Here is a 19,547-nt window from a genome sequence, read left to right on the forward strand (position 1 = left end):
CAACACAGAGACACAGACATTACAGACAGTTCACGCTCACAGTCATTCACTAGGGCCAATTTAGAGTCACCAATTTTGCCTAACTCATGCATGTCTTTGGACGGTGGGAGGAAGACGGAGAACCTGGAGAGAACCCACGGTAACACGGGGAGAACATGCAGACGCTTTAACCGCCTTTGCCACCGTGCACTTTATTATTCAGTATAAATTCATTAGTTGCATACCCACTGGGATTATATTGTCCTTGGGCAGTGCAGTAAAAACATGTTCATTTAAAAGTATAAATCTTTGCTTCAAATAAATTGCATTAAACAACACTTGCAAATATTTAAACGTGCAGAACACCACGATAATTTAATAAATCAATGCCCAAACTGACCATGTACAAAGCGCACGGGGTAATCAGGCCTTCTGTGATTGGTTAAAAGCTTTTGTTTATCTGCGCACAGCCAATAGAAAAGCACACACCACACACAGCAAACACACCAGATAATATAATAGATCCATGCACCAGACACACACACAGGTGCAAAGGTCAGCAAGATGGTTTCTGGGTCATTTAGTGGCATGTTCATGGACACACGGCGTCATTGTCCTTGGTTATATTTAGCTCAGTGCACTTTGGATGAAACGAGTACAAATATATTTAGAGCATGTACACAAAGGTTTGAAGAAGCTGAGGTAATGACAAACTAAGTGATGGGCGCCCTCTGCTGGCCAATGGGTACAAAACATAAGGCCTGGATAGGTCAGTTTTCTAGTCTCCGCAAATCAATACTAGTTATAAATAAAACGAACATTTAAGTGCAAACTGTGGTTTCACTGAGATTTATCAAAAAAATAAAGGCCTCTTAACCAGCTCATCAAAATGTATCTTTATCAAAACAAAAGTACTCAGACACAGCGTCTTTGGGTCAATTATTAAAACAGGATACTAAAAACCACTTAATTTTACTCTAGAAGTTTGCAATGTCATTTTTACGTAAGATTAGTCTCCCACTTATGTAATAGACTCCCACTTTTGTCCGATAGGAGCAAGAAGTTAAAGAAAATTTAACCTCAAAGCCCAACTTATTTTTGATACTGGTCTAGGCCTGCAACTGACGATCATTTTGCTTATAAAGTAGTCTCGTGACGAAAAGATTTGTGCCAAATTTGACACTGACAAAGCTGAAGTGAAGCAGTTTGAGGATCGTGGAGGAGCACAATTATGAAGTGAAGCGTTTTTCCAACTACACAAAATTTACACACCATTTAAGGAATTACGGCTCAAATTCAGTCGTTAAACCTTTTCTCAGCTCACGGCATGTTTTGGACCAGTAAATTAGCCCTATACTGATCAGTTACCGCACAACACTCACATAACCGAACACAAAAGTTTAAAGAAACACACAGCCGTCAGTAGAGCAAAGCAACTTCTTTTTATTATTATGAAGTGTACTAAACAAGTGCAAAAAGTGATTGATAAGAACTACAAAGAAGGCCTCGTCTTTTCCAGCAGTGACAACAGTAAGAGGCGGCAGAGGCGTTCAGAAAGTATAAAACGCATTCAATTTCATCGTCTACGGGGGAAACGGCGCGGCTTCTGAAGCGCCGTGGAAAACGGTGTGACGCGCCCGAGTTTAAAGACGTCGCAGCGTTTCATAAGTGCTCAATGTTGCAACGCGAGGAATCGAAAATGTCCCTTTAACAAGGCAGTGCAAAGACTTTACAAAACAAGGTCCTACAATATCGTAAGGCCGTTTCGAATACTTTTAACTTAAACTTTGGCCCAAGTGCTACCGGCGGGTTACTCCCCCCTCGCCTCCCAAGCTGCCACAGAAATCACAAATCTTGATCCGTTTCGACCACTAGCGTAACATGACACGATCTACGACGCAGAGCGCTAAATATGTGACGTGAAAGGCTTGTCCGACAGGTTATTAGAGTAATATTGTGAGTGAGATAGCTACACTAGAGTTGTAATCGCAGTGCCAAATACACAAACAAAGCGGCTCACAAGACTTGCAGGTGAACAAGGGAACGACAAAGAAGTTTCGACAAGCCTGAAAATGGTCGAAAAAGGCATCGTGGGTCGAAATATTGACAAAAAGGCACATTTTATGGTTTGGCGTTTGTGATGTCGCTGCACAAACGCATTGGCCTTTCCGCAGACTCGACCGGGTCGTTTCCCCGGTTCTAGAGAATGGTGCATTTAGCCTTTTTCTTCTCCTTTTTGGCCGGGCCCGGCGCTTTGGGCTTGTAGGTGCTGGAGAAGCACGCCGTGGCACTGATTGGCTCCTTGAGGGCGAGATACCACCTCCCTTCCCCGTAGTAGGTGACCGTGCCAGAGTCGATCTCCGCTTGCTCCTGCTGGCCGTCTTTCTGGAGCAGGAGGATCTGGAGGAGGTCGTAGCCCGTCTGGACCGGCTGGATGAGGTCAGCGCAGCCCAGGGTGACGTGGGCGCGGCTGCCCCGGGGCAACGCACTGGCGCCCGGGACCATGGGCTCGGCCTCCTTCTCTGCGTCGTCAGGCCAGAGCTGGAGCTGGTCGTCAGACAGAGACACGCGAGCGCCGACGGTGCGCGGCGTGACAAAGAGGGCGGTCAGGGACAGTTCAGAGACGGAGCCGTACAGATCCTGCACCACCTGAAGAAGAGCACCAGGACCAGTTAAAGTCACAGCTCAATGATGATCAGATTATCAAGCTTAGGATTCAAAAGAGTAGTCAGTTATAGAGCTGAGCAATGACAAATGTATCATCTCACTCTAAAACAATGCCTGCTCATAAAATGGTAAAGAGGTTTAAAAATCAGTGCCATTTCAGTAAAATAGTCAAATGTTTTACTCCAAACAGGATTTTATTGACAATCGACTGTCAACTTCAATTAAGACCCGAGTATTTACTTTTGTCATCTCGACCAAAATTTGAACCCTTGCATAGTCCTACTTTAATTTGCTACATTTGACCCACTGGGGAAACTGCTCTGGGAGGCTGATAGCGCGCTGACGTCTAGGGACGGGAAAGCATCAATCTAAAAGCGATGCACCTGTCCAGGAGATGCCCGACACGCTGGCAATGTCAAATAAATATGGGAAAGAGCGTCAGGAGTGTCTGAAAGAGTTAAATTGAAATCAATAGAAATGAAGGTTTTTCTGTCATGTCTTTGTGATTTTAATGCATTGTTTCCCTGTTTGAGTCACTTTGAAATGTCTTGTGTATGAATTGTGCCCTACAAATAAACTAAATCTTGAGCTATACATTTTGGTTATAATGAAAGTTTTACAATCTTCAGGCCAAATAAAATAGTGCGTTTCCGGAGGCATTGAAAAATTCAGGTAGGTCGAAATTTTATAAAAAATATAAATATATATATATATACACATTTTTTAAATATTCTAAAATCCTCACAGGTTATGCAGACATGGATGAGCCCGTAGGTAAAACAAAAATAAAAAGTGCAGCAATTTTAATTTCTTACGATCCTACAGATTATTTTTTTCTCCCCGCAGCTTTTGATTCTCTCGAAACATAAGGCCAGTAAAAATGCAATAAAATGTTTAAGGTCGGGATTTCTTTATTTTGAAAATCAGGCCGGTCGGGTTACTGGAAACACACTTCTGGCCTCATAAATCACCAATCATTTATTATTGTACTTTCAAAATTAGGCCAGCTTTGACCAGCTTTTAAAAAAAAAAGATTGGAGGAAACTCATTCGTCTAAACTCTTCAGACGTCGTCACAGGTTTGTCGTTTACACGGTTTATTGTTGCACTCACTTGTTTCTCGGCGTACTCTTTGGCCCCTTCCGCTTTGCCGTAGTTTGTGAACTTGGCGGTGCAGTGAAGGGTTCCTTTGGCTTTAAAGTACTGCTCCAGGTCTACCTCCTCCTCCCCCTCACCACGGACTATAAACAAGATAAAATGATACATTTCAAAGACTCTTTTGAAGGAACAGTGGCACAATTAACACTGAATAAATCATCTAGTACCAAAAAGTGGACTGTAAAATATTAGACCATGTTTGTAGGCAGAGACTGATATGGCACACAGTTTAAACAGTTACTTACAGTCACTTGTGTGCTTCTTGAAGCTCTCCAACACCTCCAGCGCTTTGAGAAAGTTCTTTGACGTCTCCCGGACCTTGTCCTGAACCGTGAAGAAAAGGAACCACCCAAAATACAGAGGAACCGACATTTCCTCGTGCGCCTTTTTCATCGCCTCCAGCTTGGCCTGCTCGAGCCCCCGTTTGGTCTTCTTTGCGAGCTGCGCAGCGTCCCGTCTCCACTCCGTGCGCGGCTCCAGGAAGACGGCCACCAGGTTGTGCTGTTTGGCGATCCCCCGCAACTGAGCCAACCGATCCTGGGTGTGATTCAAGTCGTCCACCACCACGAGCGCCGGGCACGTGTCGCCGCCGCACTTGGCCACGATCACCTCGTCGAAAGCCTTGGCGTTGCGGTCGTCCGCGGAGACGACGGCGCACTGGTCTTGGTAGGCATCGGCGATGGCGCGGGCGAGGAACGACTTGCCGCTTCCGGGTAAACCTCTGAGGACCACCAGGGTGCGCGCGGCTGTAAAGGCCTCTTTGGTTTTGTCGTGCTCTAAAATGGGGAACGCTAAAGAGCCGGGGGCAGGGGTCGGCTCTTCTTGCTCTTTGACCTCTGCAGCTGCAGCAGCAGGAGCCACTTCAACTTCAACAGCGTCAGAGTTTTCTTTCAACTCTTTAGCATTGTCGCTCTTCTTTTTCTCATCTCCAGCGCCCTTAGCCCCATCCTCCATTTTGCCATCCTCCTTCGCCTCAGTCTCTCCTCCCTTCACCAACTCTGCCATTTGCTCCTTTTCCTTCTGCGCCTCAACATTCTCAGCCACTTTCTCTTCTTTTGGCGGTGGCGTTTCGACCGGTTCTGGCGCCACGGCCGGCTCAGGTGCTGTTTCATTTACTGGCGTCTCCACCGGCTTCTCTGGCTCAATCTGGTCATTTTCCGCTTCTTTGCCTGCATCTGCTTCCACTCCATCCTCATCGTGGACATTTGGCACCGGCTCTGCTTTTGGATCTTCTTGGGGAACAGTCTCCTCGGTTTTGGCGTCGCCTTCTGCTTGTTCGGCCTCGTTTTCATCCTCAGCGTGGCCATTAACATGTTCGCGCTCTCCGTTTGTGGCAGAAGCGGCCGGCGTTTCCATCTCGGCCGGGCTCTCCGCTTGGGTCACGTCTTTCTGGATTTGGGTTTCTTGCTGTGGAGAGTCGGCTCCTTCCACACTCTGCTCGGCGTCCATTTTGTCTAATCGTGCAAGTCGAGACACAAACCGTCACCTAAAACAAAACAAAGCAGAATTAATACGAGAAAAAGAGCCAACATTTTGTTTCCACACGTTTTATAGTCACACGCCTAGTCACGTGATTTGACGATAACTCATGTGAGACTTTCTATTGCATAATCCATATAAAAAAGATAATAGGAAAACAAAAGGCTTTTAAGATAGATTTGTTCAAATAAAGTGAATCATTGACTAAAATTGGTTATTCTGATATTTTGATTGAAAAAATGTAAAATGTCTTTTGAAGCGTCAAAATTATTTTGAGTTCTGAACTGAAAATCACACACACATGTACAACATATTCTTATCAACTTTGTGCTACTCAAGTTTGTAGCTATAATTCAATAAGATTACTGTAAACGTCGGCCGCAGTGTGAGGAAGACTGACAGATTTAGATCTAAAGTTGCACAACTTTACGGAACCATGTGATGTTTAATTATTGCGATAGTTTCTCCTTTTGGCAGTTGCCATTTCTTCCAACAACTCCACTTTTACCAGCGGAACGCGTGTCATTTACAAGGCACCCTACAAACAGAAGAAGTCAGTCGCAGATGTGAGAATAGTCTAAACGCAACCAAAACACTGACAATGTGACGATCTTCATTAAAGACGCTGCAATAGAAGGATTTTGTCGTACGAGTGGACCATTAGACTGATGCATCCATAAACAAGTACACTTTTTAAAAAACGTACTGAACTCCAATAAAAGTCCAAACAAATCCCAAATAAAGATTAAAAACCACTTGTCTGCACCCAATTCACAAAAAGGAGGAAGTGATACATATGTAAATTCAGAATCCTTTATCATCAAATGCAAAGTTGCTCTTTTACAACCACAAAAAACACAACTCAGAGTTAATATTTAAGTTTAAAATGTTGTAAATTATTGCAATGTCACGTGAGATCGTTTTTTTTTTTTTTTAACTGCGTATTTTTAGTGCCACTCGCGTCTGTCCAAACACTGGGGCAGAATCTTGGCAAAAAACTGTCGTAATAAAAAAAAAAAAAAAACGCGAAGGGGGGGGCACTGGCATTGTGGGTAATCTGCAAACAAAGGGCAGCGGCGAAATAGGGGAAAGTAATCGATTCAAAAATAAAAGCGTATTTATTTGGCCAAAACATGAACTGAAACCAAAAGTCTGTCACGGGATTAAGAAGACAAAAAAAGGGCGAATTTAATTTACGTTTATCGCCTCGAAAACTCAAAATAACGCGTCGTTTCCTTAATTGATTTATCACCACGCCGTGTTGTAAAAAAAAAAATAAAAAATGTGTTTAATAATTGCGCATTGTTGTAAAGAAGGAGTTTGATGCCGAAGCACGCGGGGAGTGGCGCAAAACAAAAAAAAACACTAGATTGCACATGCCACGTTTTAGACCCCAATTTTAGCGTCGCGTCCGAAAGTGACACAAAACCGGCGAGCCAACGCGGGGACAAAAAGGTTTAAAACGAGTGTAAAAGAGGTCGTTGTCGTCTAAAAAATAACGCAAAAGGGGCTTACCAGTTGTGACACCACGCGTTTGTCGAGCAGTGACAAGGCAGATCCACCACACGCGCGTTTCCTCTGCAAGAAAATAATGTGCCGTAGAGTGGGCAGGGCTTAATAACAGAGAGAGCGAGGGGGACACGCCCAATCAGAGGCGGAAGTCCGGTGCGCGTGGGGGTGTTGTGAGCGTTTTTGCACCCCTGAGTCATACGATCAGAGGTGGGATTTACTGATTTATGAAGGTTATTTTGTGTTTTTATTATGATTTTTTTTTCTTACACGGAATTAATAAAAATGTTGACATCGAATTTATTTACTCTTTAATTCGATGTAAAAAAACAAAAACATTTAATTCAATGTAAAACAAAAAATCGTAATAAAAACACAAAATAACCTTCATACTGACTTGGACGTTAAAAAATAAAAACATAAATGAATAAAAACTTTGAATTCGTGCATTTTTTTTCTAAAACAGGACAAAACTGAAGCTGGAGTAAACTGGGGCACTGTCAAATGGCTGGACTCTTCGAAGATGAGACTTGGTAGTTTTGTCGTCTGATTTACTCTAAGTGGAAATAAACAGGATTATCAGATTTAAAATGCGCCCAGAATTTCTTTGGTAGATATAACGAGTAAAGCTACAGGTTGGGAGGGATGGAGTGGCATTCCCTTTTCAATACTGAGGCTAATTTCACCAAAAAATAGATTAGTAATGAAGTGAAAGGCTCATTTGTTTTGTTAACCAGGTCTGTACAAATATTATGCTGTCATTTCAAGGAGTGCTAAATGACAGGTGTTCATGTTTCTTTGTTTATTACGCTGTTTGATGAACTCGTCCCTGTCGTAAATATTTATCGTAGTTTTACATCAGTCATGTGGCAGTTTGTAAAGATACATTGAAAAATAAATGTTTAAAATTATAGGAAGTAAAACTGAGTTATAGAGGCCCTGTGATGTCATCAATAAGCGACATTCCATTATTGAGAGGCAATTTACAAACGACTGAAAGTTAAACACTTATTTCATACAATAAAGGGGTTGGCATTCCATTTTATTAGTCTAATCATAACTTTTGTGCAATTTAGGTTTTTGCCATTGTTTATAGTATGGTTTATATATGGTTGCTAGATAACATTACCTCCGCTTATGCCACATTTACCATAGTAACAGAGGTCTTGATCTCAATGGGTTTCTTAGCTGGTTAATTAAAGGTTAATACATTTAATGAATACATTTGCGCAGTTCCGGTCAGTGCAGATCATCTGTAGAGTTTGCGGTTTAACTCTGTTGGTCCTCAGGAGCCTGCTGGAAAAAACGCTCTCATTGGAAACTTCCACTGTGGTCAATCCTCCAGACGAGGCGCAGCTTAAACTCAAATGCACCTACAATAAACATCCCCAAAAGTGCGATACTTGGGGGAAATAGGCAAAATTTTTATTAAATTTGTATCACATAAATGTGTAGTCGAACCTGTCATATGCACTTTATGTAGAAAAACAGTATTTAGTTTTAAACACTTCTTTAGTTGATAGATGGATGTTCTTTCAGTGCTTGATTTTATAGTAGAATCATTGTGACAAAAACATTTTTTAAAGCAGGAGCATTTAGCATTTAGCAAGCTGTACGTGGAAGTACAGCTCGTATATAGCTGTACTTGACGTGAAAAGACTTGGAACTTAATACATGGGAAACACAAGGACTTCCCCCACAGCCGGTAAACGTAATCAACACTTTTAGAAGCAGTTTGTAGAAGTAACAGTAATATTACTTGTACTCGTAGGCAGGCGTCCAAACCTTTCTGAGGCTATAAGTTGGCACTGCCGTGGCGCTCTTTGGCAAGACACTGCACACAGCTTGTTGTATGCATCAGGGCGTTGTGCGTTGGACGGTAGCTGCTTCTTTGCAAATTCAACTCATTTTCATAAGCTTTTGTCTCAGTGCCGTTTGTCAGCGTTTGGCACATTTACATACAAGTACGTTCTAGACTTAATGAACTGGAAGAGCCCTCTGAATAACATGCAAATCATCTTCCCCGTACAGATATAGGACTGCTGTAAAGAGAAGAGGAAGTGCCAGGCCATAAAAAAGTAGTGTACAGTAAACTTAAGTACACGCTATGTTTATGTATCAGAATAAAATGACTGAATTAAATGATGATGGCTCTCGCTTCCAGAGCGACCGCCTTCCCGCCCGTCCATGTTTTCTGCTGCGTTCTGCCGCATACCAAACGAAGCTCAGTAATTCACCGTTGATGATTGTGTTCTTTACGATTCAAATAGTAGTTCCGCAAGATTGTGCTGAACGCAGACCTGAGCAGGGAGAAAGAGAGAGAGCCTCGATGACCCGCGACTTTTCATTGATGTTGTTGTTGTTGTTGTTGTTGTTGTTTTATGGCGGTTGGCATCCGAGTGTTGCATTACCGCCAGACTTTATTCCTCAGACGTTTCGTAGTCCTCAGACTCTGTCGTTCAGGGGGTCAAAAATACCCGAGATGTGCCAGAAAGAATAAAGTCTAAAGAATAAAGTCTAAAGAATAAAGTCTAAAGAATTAAAAGTCTAAAGAATAAAGTCTAAAGAATAAAGTCAAAATAATTAAGTCTAAAGAATATAGTCAAAAGAATGAAGTCTTGAATTAGTCAAAGGTAGCTCTATCACTGTCCCAACTGTCATGTGCCTAGGCCAAAGATTAAGAGTTTCATGTTTTTTCTTTTTTGAACTAGTCGGCACTGTTGCGACTAGTTCCATTTTATTGGAGTTTGGGCCGAGCCGTCTATGTCCCCATGTGTGACCTATGACCCCATGTGTGACATTCATCAATGTTCGGGGGGTCAAAAATGCCGGAGTTGTGGCAAAATGACGATGAAAGAATAATAATAATTAAAGCCGCAAGCGGCAATGATCGGCCCTCGCCACGCCGCCGCCGCCACGCCGCAAGAGGAGGGGGCGCTAACGCGCCCCACTTGTCCTTTTATTACGCCTACTGCTGAATCTGTGACGCTGTCACATCATCTCCCCTTTGTTTTACCATCAAAAAGCAATTTTATTTCGAATTCTTGGCAAAATGTGCGGCACAGATGCCGCACATTGCCGCACAGACACCGTGACTCTTTGAATAAAAATGTGGATACCTTTTGACGGTCCACCCCTGAAGATGAGTCTCACCAAATTTCAGGTTAATAGGGCAAACGCCCTGGGAGGAGTTTGTGAAAGTCTAAAGTGTAAACAGGTTCTGGCGATTTCCCCATTGGAATAACATGGGAGGTTTCGGTCATCGCTACGGCAAAACCATAACAATTATGACATGGGTCTCATTGACTTTTTTGATGGGGATGCCAAAATTGAGTTGTGTGTCAAATTTCATATAATTTCGCAAAACTAAACATTTAACCTCCATATAAAATCTGTAGTGGGCGCTGTGGCGCCAAATTAATTTATTTCACTTCAAGTAGATTTAGGGCAAAGAGTTTAACAACTGATTCTAATTTGACGCAATTCGGACTTTATCTGCGCAAACGGCAGAAATGTAAAATTTGGGAGATTTCTGAAATTCTAGCTAAAGTTTGCGGCTTCGCCGCACAGAGACCGTGACAGGTATCAATGTAATTTGAATAACTTTTGATGTCCCACTCCTCAGTAGCATTTTCACCAAATTTCAACGCCCTGGGAGGAGTTCGTAAAAGTACGACGTTTGGAAAAACTCCCGAGTCATGCTTAGCCATTTTTGAACCAATATGGCCGACATTTGGTTGGGTGGACGGCGTTGCCGTAATAATATTTTTTACTTCTCTTGTCACCATCTACCTCTGCGCCAAATTTCATGATTCTACGATCAGATTTTTTTTGGGTCATTTCCTATCTCTCAATGCATTTTTGGTACATTTGGGGGCCTGATGCGCCAATTTTTTTTATTTTAGAAAAGGGAAATAGCCAGAATGTAGAGAGGCACGATTTTTAGAGGTGTGCAAATTTTTGTGACTTTTCGTCAATGTTCACTGGGTGAAAAATAGGGAGGTTGGTCCCGAGAAGAAAGAAAGAAAGAAGAAAGAAAGAAAGAATAATATTCCGATGCGAAAACAATGTTTCCTATTTTTCAAATATCATAAACTATACATTTTCGGAAAGCGCTCGCGCTTTCCTACCTCATGGTGTGGGTCCCTGGTCACTGACGGGTACTTTCGTTAATTTTAAGTGGGCTCCGCCCACTTTGTGTTTTTGGCCCTCTATACAGTAATAATGTTCAATTTTTGCATTACATGCTTATATGCACGGAACATGCAAGAGATGGGGAACGTATTCGTGAGCTACTTAGCGCAAATGAGTGCTTTATATGGGGATGACGACCGTGCTCGTTTAGTGCGCACTTTTGCACGGGCTTCGCCCGTTTACAACGGTAATGTTCCATTTTCCTACTACTAATTAGTATGCACGGGGCGTGCGTGAGTGAAGGAGTGCGTTAGTGAGTGTTTGGAAGTGGGCGAGCGCTTCGCGCTCGATTTCCTGCGCACTATGTGCGCACTTTCGCAGCCGTGCTTTGCACGGCCTTACGAGATTAATAGGCCTCTCGCCAGCTTGTGGCGCTCGGGCCTAATAATAAGAAACATGGCAAGAACAAACTCGTCCCATTCCATGGAATGCCTCGAGCCAATAACAATGGTTTGGTCTGTTATTTCCCAGACGCCACAACGACACAGAAAAAAAGTCCAGCCTTACAACGGAACAGAAAAGTTAAACACACACTTTTAATGTCAAGAAAACACCAGCTATGTTTATATTATTATAGAGGGACGTCATTTTGTGTGAGGCGCCGTTTTGCTTCATCCAGGGCCTGCGAAACATGAACAAATAATGTCAGTGTTTATGTGTTTTTAAAGGCGTAATGGACAATTTTTTCGGCCCAAATCTGAGTCAATCATATCAATCATAGGATGCACCTACCGCTCACCTGCAGCCTCGTCGGCTCGTCCCCCGAGAGCAGCACATTTCCATGTGTCTAAGCGCATGGATCTATCATAATATAGTTCCCTCAGTATACGGGACAAAATTAAGACGGAGAAAGACTTCGAGCTCAGAAGAGACAGAAATCTACAGGAGACGAGAGACGATGCGATCCGTCGCGCTGATAAACAAACACATGTCTAGCCGCGATGCTCTTGTGTCCATTACGCCTTTAAGTAGGAAAGTTTAAGTGCATTTACCTGTTTTTTTTTTAATTATTATTATTATTATTATTAGTAGTAGTAGTATTAATTTATTTTTTATATTTTTGCTTTTTAGTGAGACAATGAAAATGGAAACATAAAAAATATACAGAATTTGTTTTTATGTAAATAATCATGATAAAATAAATAATAATAATAATGTAAAAATAAGTAAAATTAAAATAACAATAAAATAATAATAATAATAATAATAACAAAATGATAAAAATAATACAAATAAATAATAATTAAAAAAAATAATTGAAATAATAATGATAAAATTATAATCATAATTGAAATTAAAAATAATTTAATAATATGAATTAATAATAATAATTTACCTCTTTAATAGCGTTTGTGGCCGAGTCATCGTCCTGTTTTTTGGCGTAGCTCAACGCTTTCTCAAAATGCCGGATCGAGGACTCGCAGTCGCCAAGTTTCACTAGAGTCAAACAGAAAAATCGTTCACGGCAAAACGTCTCACCTTTTTCACAAAGAAAGAAATAAACAACAGCCGATTACCTTCAGATTGTGCGACCAGAACATTTGAATTCATCTGCCACAGGACGTCCCCCGCGTCGTCGGCCGCGGCGACGCAGCGGAGGCCATATTTACGTGCTTCCTGGAAGCGTTTCAGCTCCAGGTGCCAGCAGCCCAGCTCGTAGAACATCCAGGCTCGCTCGGCCGCCTCGTGGACCAGGGGAAGTCGCTTCTCCTGACTCCACGGAAAGAACAATCCAGAAGGATCAAGAATAATCACAGGGTTCTTTCTAGCTTTATGGATCATTTTCTCAACTTTTATTGATCAATGCAGAATGTTTGGGTGATGTGACGTTTGTCATAAAGACATTTTAGTTTGAACAACAAGTTCAAAAAAGTAATCATTGTAGTAAGTAGTAAACCGATTTTGTTTAGAACATATATCATATTGGGTGCACGGTGGCAAAGGCGGTTAGCGCTCTTGCCTCCCAAGAAGGAGATCATGGATTCGATTCCCGGACCAGACCAACATCACATGATTTCTCTGGGTGGAGTCTGCATGTTCTCCCCGTGTTACCGTGGGTTCTCTCCGGGTTCTCCGGCTTCCTCCCACCGTCCAAAGACATGCATGTGTTAAGTGAAATTGGTGACTCTAAATTGGCCCTAGTGAATGAATGTGAGCGCGAACTGTCTGTAATGTCTGTGTCTCTGTGTTGGCCCTGCGACAAGTTGGCCACTGTCCAGGGTGTACCCCGCCTAAGGCCCGAAGTCACTGGGATAGGCTCCAGTCACCCGCGACCCCGAAAGGGAACAAGCGGTAGAAAATGGATGGATGGATGGACATATATCATATTATTAATATGAAAAGTAACCCTAAACTATAAACAATGCCTTTTATAGTTTTAAAAAAAATTACAAAATGTATTTAAAAAACTGCATTCTTTGGCTGTAAAGTTTTTATATTTTCGCACTAGTGTGGAAATTTTTGATACTTCTGACAAAATCTATACATCTGCATTCAGTATCAGTCGGCCCGGGTGCGTGTTTTAGGTGCGGGTCAAAAAGATCAAAGCTTTTCTACATTTTTGATCTGTGCACAAACATGGTGGGCTAAGATGTCGGCGCCTCGTGGTAAGAAGGTCATGGGTTTGAGTTGCAGGCTGTGGTTTCCTCCAGGTGTTTTCGTTTCACTCATCGACCCTAAACATGCCGTGGGACCGAGCGCTCTAGATCTGAAGGTGTCTGTGCTTTTAAACGCAAGCTTAAAGTCTCGTTAACGTGTTTTTGTTTTGTGTGTCGTTACATTTTCACCCTTGAAAAAGAGCTCTCGGTCTCAGTGTGTTACCACCGGCTTAAATAAAGGTTCAGAAATAAACAACAAATACATAAAATGACCAGTTGCCCTGAAACACTCGCAAACACAAAACATAATCTGTGCATTCGGCATATATTATTATATTAATATTATATTCAATCATTTACTCAGATGAACCCTAAGAAAGTGACTCATTTCCTCACCACTCGATGGCCCGTTCCCAGTGTCCCGCCTCTGCATGCACGCGTCCCATGTTGTCCAGCGCCCTCGACCGGTCACCGTGATGTTTGCTGTCGACATAGAACACAGACGTTACTGACCGCCCGTCGACCCGTGTGGTGACCCGTGTGGTGACCCGTGTGGTGACCCGTGTGGTGACCCGTGTGGTGACCCCCGTTGTGACCACCGTTGTGACCCGTGTGGTGACACGTGTGGTGACCCGTGTGGTGACCCGCGTTGTGACCCGTGTGGTGACCCGTGTGGTGACACGTGTGGTGACCCGCGTTGTGACCCATGTGGTGACCCGCGTTGTGACCCGCGTTATGACCAGCGTTGTGACCCGTGTGGTGACCCGGTGGTGACCCGTGTGGTGACCCGGTGGTGACCCGTGTGGTGACCCGCGTTGTGACCCGTGTGGTGACCCGCGTTATGACCCGCGTGGTGACCCGCGTTGTGACCCGCGTTGTGACCCGCGTGGTGACCCGTGTGGTGTTCCATGTTGTGACCCGTGTGGTGACCCGTATTGTTACCCGTATTGTTACCCGTGTTGTGACCCGTGTTGTGACCCGTGTGGTGACCCATATTGTTACCCGTATTGTTACCCGTGTTGTGACCCGTGTGGTGACCCATATTGTTACCCGTATTGTTACCCGTGTTGTGACCCGTGTGGTGACCCATATTGTTACCCGTATTGTTACCCGTGTTGTGACCCGTGTTGTGACCAGTGTGGTGACCCATATTGTTACCCGTATTGTTACCCGTGTTGTGACCCGTGTTGTGACCCGTGTTGTGACCCGTGTGGTGACCCATATTGTTACCCGTATTGTTACCCGTGTTGTGACCCGTGTGGTGACCCATATTGTTACCCGTATTGTTACCCGTGTTGTGACCCGTGTAGTGACCCATATTGTTACCCGTATTGTTACCCGTGTTGTGACCCGTGTTGTGACCCGTGTGGTGACCCATATTGTTACCCGTATTGTTACCCGTGTTGTGACCCGTGTGGTGACCCATATTGTTACCCGTATTGTTACCCGTGTTGTGACCCGTGTAGTGACCCATATTGTTACCCGTATTGTTACCCGTGTTGTGACCCGTGTTGTGACCCGTGTGGTGACCCATATTGTTACCCGTATTGTTACCCGTGTTATGACCAGCGTTGTGACCTGTGTGGTGACCCGTGTGGTGACCCGTGTGGTGACCCGTGTGGTGACCCGCGTTGTGACCCGTGTGGTGACCCGCGTTATGACCCGCGTGGTGACCCGCGTTGTGACCCGCGTTGTGACCCGCGTTGTGACCCGCGTGGTGACCCGTGTGGTGTTCCATGTTGTGACCCGTGTGGTGACCCGTATTGTTACCCGTATTGTTACCCGTGTTGTGACCCGTGTTGTGACCCGTGTGGTGACCCATATTGTTACCCGTATTGTTACCCGTGTAGTGACCCATATTGTTACCCGTATTGTTACCCGTGTTGTGACCCGCGTTGTGACCCGTGTGGTGACCTGTATTGTTACCCGTGTTGTGACCCGTGTTGTGACCCGTATGGTGACCCATATTGTTACCCGTGTTGTGACCCGCGTTGTGACCCGTGTTGTGACCCGTGTAGTGACCCATATTGTGACCCGTGTGTTTGGTGTCTCACCGCTGCGTCGCCAGCTCCAGATCGCGGCGATAATGGTCCAGCGCTTCTTCCGTGTCGCCGAGTTTGTAGCGGGCGTTTCCCATGCACCTGTGCAGCATTTGTACAAACTCGTCCCTGTCTGCCACGCCTTTCGCCGGCCAGGCCCGCACGGCTCTCATGGCGTCTTCGGCCTTTTTCAGAGCGGCTTTGGCATCGCCGCACGCCAACTCTGAGAAAAATACACAACGCAGCGATTACGGCCTGAAATAACGGCCAAACGAATACGCAACCGGCTTGGGATGCGCCGCAGAAGGGCATTACGCTTCTTTTCCCAATTACAGGTGTTATAATAATATATAATAATAATAATAATAATAATAATAATATATATGATAATAAATAAAATAAATAAAAATTGGAAAAAAATACAAATTAATAAAAATAAAAAGGTCTTTGGGCTCTAGATCTAAACCTCTACAGTTACACAGAGGAAGGAACATTTCTGATTGTATGTATTCTATCCTGTAGTATTGTTCAAAAATAACTTAAAAAAGGTTACATATTGTTGATGTCCTTTATTTATGTTCAGGATCAAAACTCACCTGCTAAAAGTATTATTATTTTAACTGCTCAACTGTATTTAATTGATAATAAATGTCTCTAGATCAGTGTTTTCAAACAGTTTAATCTACATATTATTTGTCCTCCTTTGGCGTTATAAACTAGTGTAGCAAGGGTTTAGTTCTGATTTAGATTCGTTTTAGCCCAAGTTAAGACCCAAAATAGTCGCGTTTTTGACCCGGTGATACTTGAAAAACCCAAAATGTTCTACTACTCGGTGTGTAAAGTTTGTAGCTAACAACACAAGAGTTAAAACACCAAAGTCACACCCTAATCCGCTTTTGTTATGCATTATTGTCTTTACCGGACTCGATCTCGTCCAGGCGCTTCCTGAAAAGCCGCACGTGCTCTGAGCCGGACTTGGACCCAGACTTGGACCTGGGCGGCTTCCGGACCTTCGGCGGAGCGATGGGCTTCTCGCTGCTCCTGAACTCGGTGCACGTCTCCAGGTAACCGAGGGAGCCTTCGATCACGTCCGCGAGACTCTGCCCTTTCTTCGTGATCACTTTCCTCAGATCTGTAAGCGAAACCTTCCGTCCATTTGTACTCCCGAACGAGTGTAAATAGAAGACCTTCAGTACCTTTATCTTTCAGCAGATCCTCCAGATATTTCTTGTCATCGTAAAACTCCCCCAAAACCTGCTTGTGCTTCTTCTCGTTTTTTCTCGTTTTCGCCGTCGTTTGCACTTTCTTTTCCGCCATCATCTGTTGAATCGCCGTGGCCGGATACTTCCTCCTCACCTACGACACGAACGACAACGACATTTGGGAGCGTTTCGCAGCGTAGTTCTTCTAAAACATTCTATACATCACCAGTAACGTGCGACCGGACGGCTCAAAGAAGCCTCGTAAAAGCGTGTATCGAGAAAAAGAACAAGTAACGCCGGGTGCCAAACCTCGTCGTCCTTCCGGAAAAAGCCGAGGCCTCCTTTGTTTTCCAGTTTCACCGACTCCGGAGCTGGACAAATCGGACAATAACGGAAAGGATTCATTCGAGAGCCGAGGAGGACGTTTGCTTTTCGTTTGTGGCGCAGACGTACATCCCGCCGCGTTCTCGATGGCCTCCTGGGCTTTCTGGATGCCCACTCGGAACTCCTGCACCTCGGGCCGGATCTTGAGCCCGCGGTGGTAGCACACTTTGGCGAACTCGAACTCGCCCATGTAATACAGCGCCTCGGCTTTCCGGTACAAGCCCTGCAAAAGGAAAACAAAGAGCGAGTGTTGATGCGCGTGTGAAGTGTAAAGTTAATCATCTAAAGTTCTCCTCCACAGTATGAAAACTAGACAAGAACTTGGCGTAGGAAAATCACACTTCGATGCTCTTTGCTGTACACTATTCTACTAAAAATGACTGATAAAAGGTGTTAAGTGACTTCTATACTCCACAATTTTTACGTATTTTAACTCAGTTTTCAATTTGTTTTGACTTTATCCTCCTAAAAACACAAAAAAATAATAATTTCTATATCAAACTTCCTGAACATTGACGGCACAGACGTTTAATCAGTGCCGTTTTGATGCAAAATAGTCACATTTCTTCCTCCAAAGTCAGAATTTCTTGATTAAAATTGGATTAATTGCACAGCCCTGATTGAAAACTAAAAGTCAAAGAATTGTGTTGGAGAGGTGTGAGACATTCGTTGTTTACAGCAGGGGTGGGCAATTATTTTCCTCCGAGGGCCATATTCGAATCCAGGCAAGTAGCGGAGGGCCGGCCCGCAATCATTGGTGTGAAAAAAAAAATTCCAAAAATTAAATAGCAAATAAAATATCACTTTTCTGTCAAACATAGGCTATTGAATCTATTGTTTAATTCATTTCAAGTCATATTTATTAAGGATACAAGTGCAGACAGATGCCTGAGGGCGGATTGAAAGGCCCGGCGGGCCGAATGTGGCCCGCAGGCCGTAGTTTGCCCACCCCTGGTTTACAGGGAGAGTCTAGCTGTTGGAGAGGCTGTGGTCGGTGGGAGGCGAACCATCTTAAGGTGTTTTGGGACTGTCCAGTTGCTAAGAAATAGTGGACCGAAAAGAGCTGTTGACTACTTGACATTGCTGTTCCATTTGACTTCAGACCGATGTATTTGGGCCTTAGGGCTGCTCCCATGGACACGATCGATGGATACCTTTGGAGCATACATTTGGCGGCAGGAAAAAATTAGTGTGGCCTTGATTTTGCTTTCTGTTTTCCTCCCGTTCTACCGTTTTTTGTTTTGTACATTGCTCTCTGGTCGTGTTCTTGTGCGTTCTTTAAAATAAACACACTAAAAGTTCCATCAATCAGCACGATCAATATGCTAATAATACGACGACATTAACGTTACCTCGAAATATGTCCGGTCTCCCCTGAGTGAATTCTCCGCTTCCCTCAAAGCCATCTCAGGGTTCCCCATAAACAAGTGGCATTTGGAGATACCAACGTAGCAGCTTCTGTCGTCCGGCTTGACCGACAGGGTCTAAAAACACCACCACACACACATTAGACGGTGGCGTTTTAGCTGGAGCAGACTGCATATGTAACGTTTACCTTCATGTAGCTGTCGATGGCCTTTTTGTACTCTCCCTTGTGAAACATCCAGTCTCCGTCCGACACCAAAGAGAACAAAACGCCTTTAGCGCTTTTATCCTCGGTGCCTAAATCTGTGTCCGACATTTTGGCTTCGTAGTTACAGAGTTATGCAGTTTAGTTTGAATTTCAGCTGCACAAATGACCAGAAACAGGAGCATGAAACTCTGCTCAGTGGTCTCCTAGCAACGGAACAAACAAAGACAGAGTAGAAAAAGGGGAAGCTGCGGCCTCATGCGGCCAAACTGTGTAACTGCAGCAGTATAAAACTAAAGAAAATTGAATACTTAAGAATTAAATGATTAAATGCATTTTCAGGATCAACTAATTAATTATCCTTCAAAGTCTAAAAAACAACATGATTTCACCTAGTATTACACTACTACTGGAATTTCACTGTACCCAATGCTTACTACACAATAGATACATAAGGAAATGTATTGATTTATTCATACAATAATTATTGTACTTTTATTTACGAAAACATTTTCTATTATTTTCTTTCCTTCTTATTTTCTAAATTTATATTTGTAATATGTCAATCATCCCTGGTGCAATATGTTCTGCCCATATAACAGCTGGAAATAAGAGTGTTCTTATTATTGTATCAAGTTATCTGCTTATTATACTTCTGTTCTGTTGCGACACTGGAATTTCCCCATTGTTAGACAGATAAAAACCTTTATTTCATCCTGCATTACACTCATAAAACGTTAGACATGCAAACCTGGCTCTAAAGTGCCAAA

At 43.5% G+C, this 19,547-nt stretch overlaps 3 protein-coding genes across 3 annotated transcripts in view; 1 reads left to right on the top strand and 2 right to left on the bottom strand.

Moving 5' to 3' along the window:
- The window catches only part of nkiras2 (NFKB inhibitor interacting Ras-like 2), a 99,443-nt gene that overhangs the window by 54,630 nt on the left and 25,266 nt on the right, over positions 1–19,547 (top strand). The window lies entirely within an intron of this gene.
- cnp (2',3'-cyclic nucleotide 3' phosphodiesterase) lies at positions 1,403–6,884 on the bottom strand. The gene is made up of 4 exons (XM_072442771.1): positions 6,798–6,884; positions 4,049–5,289; positions 3,759–3,886; positions 1,403–2,628 (listed from the first exon to the last, which is right to left on the bottom strand). Exons 2-4 carry the CDS (start codon positions 5,250–5,252, stop codon positions 2,179–2,181), a joined length of 1,782 nt encoding a protein of 593 aa, XP_072298872.1. The 5' UTR covers positions 5,253–5,289; positions 6,798–6,884; the 3' UTR covers positions 1,403–2,178.
- Positions 11,542–18,917, bottom strand: odad4 (outer dynein arm docking complex subunit 4). Its single transcript, XM_072442772.1, has 11 exons — positions 18,763–18,917; positions 18,560–18,691; positions 17,277–17,430; positions 17,133–17,194; positions 16,818–16,977; positions 16,541–16,753; positions 15,637–15,844; positions 13,979–14,065; positions 12,503–12,699; positions 12,322–12,422; positions 11,542–11,607 (listed from the first exon to the last, which is right to left on the bottom strand). Exons 1-11 carry the CDS (start codon positions 18,886–18,888, stop codon positions 11,557–11,559), a joined length of 1,491 nt encoding a protein of 496 aa, XP_072298873.1. The 5' UTR covers positions 18,889–18,917; the 3' UTR covers positions 11,542–11,556.

The sequence above is a fragment of the Eucyclogobius newberryi genome, unplaced genomic scaffold, assembly GCF_026437365.1.
Source record: "Eucyclogobius newberryi isolate DKJ021-1_F unplaced genomic scaffold, fEucNew1.0.hap1 SCAF_13, whole genome shotgun sequence".
In the NCBI taxonomy this organism is placed as follows: domain Eukaryota; kingdom Metazoa; phylum Chordata; class Actinopteri; order Gobiiformes; family Gobiidae; genus Eucyclogobius; species Eucyclogobius newberryi.

Coding starts and splice junctions, on each gene's coding strand:
- cnp (XM_072442771.1), bottom strand. CDS start 5,252: ATGGACGCCGAGCAGAGTGTGGAAGGAGCCGACTCTCCACAGCAAGAA. Junction 3,887..4,048: donor CAAGAAGCACACAAGTGACT/GTAAGTAACTGT, acceptor TCTTGTTTATAG/TCCGTGGTGAGGGGGAGGAG. Junction 2,629..3,758: donor AAGAGTACGCCGAGAAACAA/GTGAGTGCAACA, acceptor GCTCTTCTTCAG/GTGGTGCAGGATCTGTACGG.
- odad4 (XM_072442772.1), bottom strand. CDS start 18,888: ATGTCGGACACAGATTTAGGCACCGAGGATAAAAGCGCTAAAGGCGTT. Junction 18,692..18,762: donor CCATCGACAGCTACATGAAG/GTAAACGTTACA, acceptor TGGTGTTTTTAG/ACCCTGTCGGTCAAGCCGGA. Junction 15,845..16,540: donor CCTGGACGAGATCGAGTCCG/GTAAAGACAATA, acceptor TATTTTTCTCAG/AGTTGGCGTGCGGCGATGCC.